Source organism: Durio zibethinus, chromosome 25, assembly GCF_047325235.1.
Source record: "Durio zibethinus cultivar Kanyao isolate XHJ-2024 chromosome 25, ASM4732523v1, whole genome shotgun sequence".
NCBI classification, from domain to species: Eukaryota; Viridiplantae; Streptophyta; class Magnoliopsida; order Malvales; family Malvaceae; genus Durio; species Durio zibethinus.
In genome coordinates, this window is record NC_143186.1 from 12,631,639 (window position 1) to 12,639,168 (window position 7,530).

At 30.5% G+C, this 7,530-nt stretch overlaps 1 protein-coding gene across 1 annotated transcript in view; it reads left to right on the plus strand.

The window, feature by feature from the left end:
- The window catches only part of LOC111276297 (uncharacterized), a 28,006-nt gene extending 20,877 nt beyond the window's left edge, over positions 1-7,129 (plus strand). Inside the window, 5 exon segments of the mRNA XM_089754362.1 lie at positions 868-1,056; positions 1,330-1,623; positions 1,984-2,055; positions 5,570-6,768; positions 6,885-7,129. Coding sequence (XP_089610488.1) covers positions 868-1,056; positions 1,330-1,623; positions 1,984-2,055; positions 5,570-6,759 — 1,745 coding nt within the window. The 3' untranslated portion in view covers positions 6,760-6,768; positions 6,885-7,129.
- The last annotated feature ends 401 nt before the right edge of the window (positions 7,130-7,530 follow it).

The following is a 7,530-nucleotide window of genomic DNA, read 5'->3' on the forward strand; positions in this document are numbered from 1 at the left end:
GTTTCCACAAGTAATCACATTGATGATTCTTGTGATAGGTTTGTTATCCACATTATTTCCTTTATCTTCCATTGAATCAAGCATGTAGCCATCATCACCTCAGTTACTTCCCATTCTTCTCTTTTCTCGGTTCTTTCCTATCTGTTCTCCTTGATCTCTTCTTTTGAAATCCCTTCTCCATTGTCTCTACCTTCTTTAGTTGGCTAGGGTGAGTGTCAGTTCCAACAGCAACAAGTTTTCTTTCCTCAACTACTTTCTTTCTTGGTGCCATTATAGCTTGGCTAACTTAAAATGCCCTTACTTGGCATGCCAAAATATTTGTGTCAAGCTGTTCACGAGGGGTAAAACCCTAAAAACATAAAAAAGAGAAACTAGTAAATGACAAAGGCTGAAAATTATTTCTGCATTTGTGTTTCAATACTCAAAATAGTGCTTGGTCAAGGAATGGGAATGAGGACAAAGTGAAAATGTAAGTGTGAAAGCTAAGAATTCTAGATGATTAATGAGTACTCAGATGAGGCTATTTATACCTATATGATGGGGGATCTTGGGTTTATGGGGCCCGAGGTCGATGTAGGGGGACTAAGGTCGACCTTGTAAGCTTGAGCTGAGTTGGTAGCTTACTATCCACTTGGGGATTACAAGTTAGGACTTACATGTGCAGGTGAGTTGTTAAGGTGGCCGAGCTAATGTGAGCTCGAAATTTCAGGTTGACTCGACACATTGGCTCTTACTTATTAGTTGACTTGTACTTTGGAGGAAACAGTTCATTTTGCCCTTTAAATATTAAAAGCCTCTAACAATTACCATTTCATACGATTTAAGCATCCTAACATAACGAGCTCTCAGCTGGCCATCCCTCACTAGATAAATTTGATCACCTTCCTAATTTACAATGGCTTGATTTAAGTGGGAATCAAATTTCTGGAAGAATTCCAACAAGCTAGTTTATTCAATGAAAACAGTTAGAATATATATACTTGATTTGTAATCAATTGGAGGGAACTGTGCCTTTAGAAGTAGGCAATTTGACTTCGCTTAAGTTATTGGATATCGGTTGGAGCAACTTGAACGATAAGCATTTTTTTCTTTTACTAATTGATATTATTAATTAAGAATTGAATCCTAATCATTAATGCTTTATAATGTCTTAGACATTTGGTCACATTATCTGAAAATTTCAGCCTTAATGTATTTGAAAGTACGTAGTACTCTCTCACTTTTATATTTACCATTTTTTTAAAAGAATGAAATCTCTTACTTTTTTATGTTTCACATAGACTAATTTTATTAACATCTTTGATTTAGATAACAATGATAAATTTTCAGGTTCCATTCCTTCATCACTCTTCAACATTTCTTCATTGCAAGTAATGGATCTTGGATTCAACAAGCTCTCAACTGGTCATCTCTCATCCGATACATTTGATCACCTTCCTAATTTACAAGTACTTTATTTGGGTGGGAGTCAAATTTCTGGAAGAATTCCAACAAGTTTGTTCAAATGCAAAGAGTTAAAATATGTATACCTGGTTAATAATCAGTTAGAGGGGACTCTGCCTGTAGAAGTTTGCAATTTGACTTCGCTGAAGGTATTGGATGTCGGCTGGAACAACTTGACCGGTAAGCATTTCTTTTTTGGATAATTGAAATTGCCAAAAATTAAACCTTAATTATTAGAGTCCAACACTTTTGATCGGTAAGTTAAAAGACCGCCCTTGCTTAATTTGGTGTACTTAAAATGAAAATGACTTAACCTGATAATTATAATTGAAACTTTATCGATTCGTAACTTCAGTTTTTTTTTCTTGCCAATTTAGATTTTGATTTAATAATTTTATGTCAAAAACTTTAAAACTTTCACTTATAAACCACTTTCTAATTAAGCTTTACCTTTGAGCTATAAATTTGAGATTAATCATAATGAGTAATAATTACAATTTACTGCGATTTAAATAACAAGGATTTAATTCTATTTTTCAGGTGAAGTTCCTTCTATTGTTGGAAGCCTGACTTCTCTTAAGCGTCTCGATGTTGCCCATAACAACTTGACAGGTATAATATCATCTTTTTTCCTCTTTAATTTATATCCGATTTATACATATTGATCTGCAATCTTTTTTAAGTAATTGAAATGAAGTTACTTCAATTATTTGTCTAAGGTAATAGTTTAACAATTTTTGAGTGGAGAGTACTTTGTTAAATTAGGTTTCGTTTGTTGGATTACAATCGAAGTAAAATTAGACTTAAAAATAATTAAAAATAATTATTATAACATATAAGTTCGTGAATTTATCTATTAGACATAACTTTAAGAGTCGTTATCGATTTTTTTTATATAAATGTGATTGATTACTTAATGAATTTATCTTTTTAAAGAGGTATTAATTTTGATTGAGTGTTCCTAAAAAAATAAATTCTGATTTGCATCTCATAATTAAATTTGAAAGTTTGATTACATAGAAAAAAGTTTATAGTATCCTTATAACACATATCTTAAAGATATTTTAAATCATCCTAAAGGGTCTTAGCTAATTGGTCTTTTTTTCTTAATTTTGATATTTAAAACATTGAAAAAGATTTTAAGTTTTTTCTATTATTTTGACATAATCTTTAAGATATTTTTTTCATTTCAAAAGTATTCAAGAGATCTATTTGCTCTTTTGAAATGGTTCTGTCATAGGATTTTATTATTATTTTTATCTAATCATTTATACAGTTTTCTTTTACTCTAACTTTTAATTTTATTAAGATATATTTAAAATTTTTACCATTTTAAAAATATTTAAAAATACTTTTCACAAGAGACTTATGAGAAAATTGACAATTCTTGATTTATCAGAATTTCTAACGGGTTCAGTGTATCATTATTTCTAAAATTTATCATTTCTATTTTACTATGTTTGAAAATAAATAACAATTATCATTATTAAATTTTTATCTAACTTTGTCACTATTCTGATAAAATTTAAAACTTCTTACAAGAATAACCTTCATATTTTCTTTTTGAGTTACATTTTTATTATCCTATTATTTTTAAAAATTCTGAAAATATCGAAAGTGAAATTTTCTATGAAAACTTCCATCATTTTGGAAATATTTAAAAATTTCACCATTCTAGAAATGTTTAAAATGTGATCTTCCACCGTTTTGGAAATATTAAAAATAAAATTTTGTCTGAAAATTTCTACCGTTTTAAAAATATTTAAAATAAGATTTTGTGTAGAAATTAAAACCATTTTGGAAATATTTGAAATTTCCACCATTCTAAAAATATTTGAAATTTCCATCATTCTATGAATGTTTAAAATACGGTCTTCGACCATTTTGGAAATATTAAAAATGAAAGGTTGTTTGAAAACTTCCACCAATTTGAAAATATTTTAAATAAGATTTTTTTATAAAAATTAAAACTATTTTGGAAATATTTAAAATTTCCACCGTTCTGGAAACAAAACCTTTTTTTTTTTTTTTATAAATTCTCCATCTAAAAACAAACCATTTTTTATTTTTTAATTCTCTTTAAGTAATCATTTGCTTATTATGGTTTTAAATTTTTTAAGAGATTTATACATTTATTTTTATTTTTAGAAATATCTTATTATTTTTTTTCTTTAACTAACTCATGAATTCTATGGTAATGGATCCGATTTAAATATCTAAGTTTCCTAAATATATGACAGAATAAATCCTAGAGATATAATTATTAAAAACAATAAAAAAATCACGTAAGTAAGATAAAAATACAATATAAAAGAAGGTAAGAAAAAAAGAAGAAAAAATATTAAAAAAAAAAAAACTACGATCATGAGATTGTATCGAGTCGGAACGTGGGTTTCGATGAAGCAAAACCAAAGTTTCTAGCAAAAGAAACTTGGATACAAGACCAAATAAACTAAATAACAAGAGAAGGAACAGTGAATCCGGAGAAACAAAACATTAATGCCCCAAAAATGGTACCCACACAAACTAGAAAAAAGAACCACTATAAACAAGTGACAACACTCGCAACTAATTCCATATCAGTTGAGCATACAAGAGACGAAATAGACAAGGTTCCACTAGAACATTTTCAGTAAGGATGGAGCAGCAACCGAAATAAGATCTGTGTGTTGAGGATCAGAAGATTAAAATGCCAATATGAAAATACCAAAACAAGATAGCCAATGTAAAAATACCAAAACAAGGTAGCAAATAACAAAGTGAGGGAAAAATAAAAGAGGAGATACAAAATTTACATGATTATGCCCTTGAAAGATCTACATCCACGGGCAAAAGAGGAGCTGCAAACTGCACTATAAATATACCCAAATTTACTAAAGTAGAGACAACTTCCAAAGAACACAAAATCCCAATACACACCAACCTTTCTATGAGCACTTCAAACTCTCTCCCACCAAAAAAGAAAAAACTTGGTTACGATTAGTCAAAGGCTAGTAAAATTCTTTGCTGGCTGTAGTTCTTAGGAACGTGGCTTCTACAAAGATTAGCTTGATTGTAAATTTCAAGCCATCAAATAAGATCTCTGGAAACATTATGGCAAGAGAAGATAGCTCAGGAAAGAAATCTAATTAAACCGGTATATAAGGTTTTGTGTTCTAGTAACCTTTGATTTTACAAAACCATCAAGAAATTCATTCTCCTTTTTTTTTTTTTTTTTAATACTTGAGACTGTCGAAGCATTTTACTCATAATTCTCTTTATTACAATACTACAATTTGATACTCATAATAAAATTTATATAGAGATTCACCACTTAAAAATGTAGGGTTTACATAACTTTTTATGGACCCTGCACAATATTAAATTATAATTGGTTAATTATGGTACAATAATTATATATAATATATTTTTAGATTTTTTTTTTATTAAACCTGTGCTCTTGAGATTGCTAAAACATTAAAATTAAGAATTTAATATTCTACCACAAGATCACATAATTGTTAGTGTCTCCCTTTTAGTACAATTTTTTTTAATGTCCTAACACCATTTGCCGTTTCTTTTTCTTTTTGAACACCGAAATATTTTCTTACTTATGTTTATGTTATTTTATATATATATTTGAAAATCATTTTCATGATTTTTTTTTTTTACTTTTGACATTAAAAACATATATACACTAACTTTATAAAAAAATTTAAAATTTTAATATAAAATACAATAAACTCAAAAATCTTTCTTTTTGTTTTTGTGAAAATCATATAGAGACAGAATTTGTGAGAATCGGACAGAGACAGATGGAGGGATTACCTTTTTCATAGTGTGCTCCAATATTGTTACGAACGTACCAATAGAATTTTATAATTCAACTTATGGTTGTCAGATAGATAGTGCAGCCACGCACTTAGACACGGCAAGATGTTGTGGGGTAAAGTACCTATCATTTTTCTTGGTTGACATATGCATTTTATTTTCATGTGTTACATCACAAACATAGTTTATTTGCATTTTTTTAATTCAATATAATCATCAAACTCTTAACCTAGATTTATTCCTTATTTTCTTCAAGGACGAATTCCGACTCCACCACCTTCATTGCATTGGTTATGTGTTTCAGAGAATAATTTAGTTGGAGAAATGCCTTCCTCAATTTGCAACTTGAGTTCCCTTCTAGGTCTCAATTTGTTTAAGAATAATTTGGGTGGAACTATTCCAAAATGTATTGGAAACTTGAGCTCTCTCATATACATTGATCTACGGAAGAATAATTTTCATGGTAAATTACCTGAAAATTTTGCTAAAGGTTGTTCTTTGAAAAGGTTAGAGATCAACAACAACCACTTAGAAGGATCATTACCACGATCTTTGGGTAATTGCAAAGACTTGGAATTTCTCGATGTGGGGAAGAACGACTTAAGTGACACTTTTCCAAATTGGTTAGGAAACTTGGATCACCTACAAGTTCTTGTCTTGAGATCGAATAGATTATATGGTCACATAGATAACTCCGAAGTTACATTTTCCTTCACTCATTTGCGTGTCATTGATCTTTCTCATAATCATTTCAGTGGATACTTACCAATGAAATTTTTTGAAAATTTGCATGCCATAAGGGAAAGGTGTGAAAAGAAAGTTAACCCAGAGTACATGGTCGATGCATCGGCTGATGGATTGGTGTATTATGGTCAAAGTGTATCTTTTACAGCAAAAGGGTTGGAAACAGAATTTCAGGAAATATTAACCACTTTGACGGCAATTGACTTCTCAAAAAATCAATTCATCGGGGAAATTCCTAAGGCACTTGGTGAACTTCATTCACTTATAGTCCTCAACCTCTCTCACAATAGTTTAACAGGTCCTATCCCATCATCTTTAGGTGATTTGTCAGAGCTTGAATCATTGGATCTCTCAACGAACAAGCTCGAAGGAGAAATTCCAGCACAACTAAAAAATCTTGTATTTTTAGAGGTGCTAAACCTTTCTCATAATTATCTCATTGGACCTATTCCTCAAGGCAATCAATTTGATACTTTTGGAAATGATTCTTACATTGGGAATTTGGGTTTATGTGGATTCCCATTGTCAAGGAGTTGCAGTAATGATGGGAAATTGAAGCCAACACCGACAACAAGAGCATTCAGTTGGAAATTTGCTATGCTGATGGGTTATGGATGTGGATTGGTGTTCGGATTGAGCATGGGATACATTGTATTCACAACTGGAAAACCATGGTGGTTCATTAGGATCATTGAGAGAGTTCAGCAAAAATATGTTGCAGGGAAAACCCGAAGAAGTGGAGGAAGAAAACAACACAACTAATGCTCTTAGGTGAGTTTTGATATTTCTAACAAAAAACATGTGCCCTTTTTTTCTACAAGATTAGAGGAATTAATCTCAAAGTCAAGATCTTAATTTCTCTAACAAGTTTTAACAATTATTACCAGATTTCATGTGTTGCAGTAAGGATACTCCAAGGGAGACCAATTTCTAACAGATTGGCAAATGGGATATTCTTGACAAGAATTCAAGAAGGAAGATTTTTCAAGTCTGGTGGGATATCCTATATTGTTATACGTTAAACATCGTTGTGTTTGAGGCTACTCTTTGTTTCCGGTTTGTTGGATTATAGTAACTAGTTTCTGTTGTAATATTACTCCATAAATTCTACAGTGCTTCCCTATAACTATGATATGCAACTTCTTTTGCGCATTGTTATCTTCAATAAAGTTAGTGAGCGCTGTCTTAAAATTTTGAATGATTTTTTGTTTCATTTTCTTCAAATCTTTTTAACCAAGGAAAACAATCATTTGTGGTTCAATTACAGCTTTCCAAAGATCTGATAGAATATGACAATCCCCTGTTTTTCTTCGAACTAAATATCTGATAGAAAAGTGCTGGGGTATAAAAAGCTCACAACTACTAAATATTAATAACTACTTGAAATGGTTGACTAATGATAGTTTTATTCAACATTATTCTTTATACAAGCTTACGCTTATATGTCTCTCCCTTTTAAAATATTCAGACTGATTCCCAAGTGCTTAGCCCGTAGGTGACTGCATTTTGACTGGTGCTTAGTGTTGGGATTTG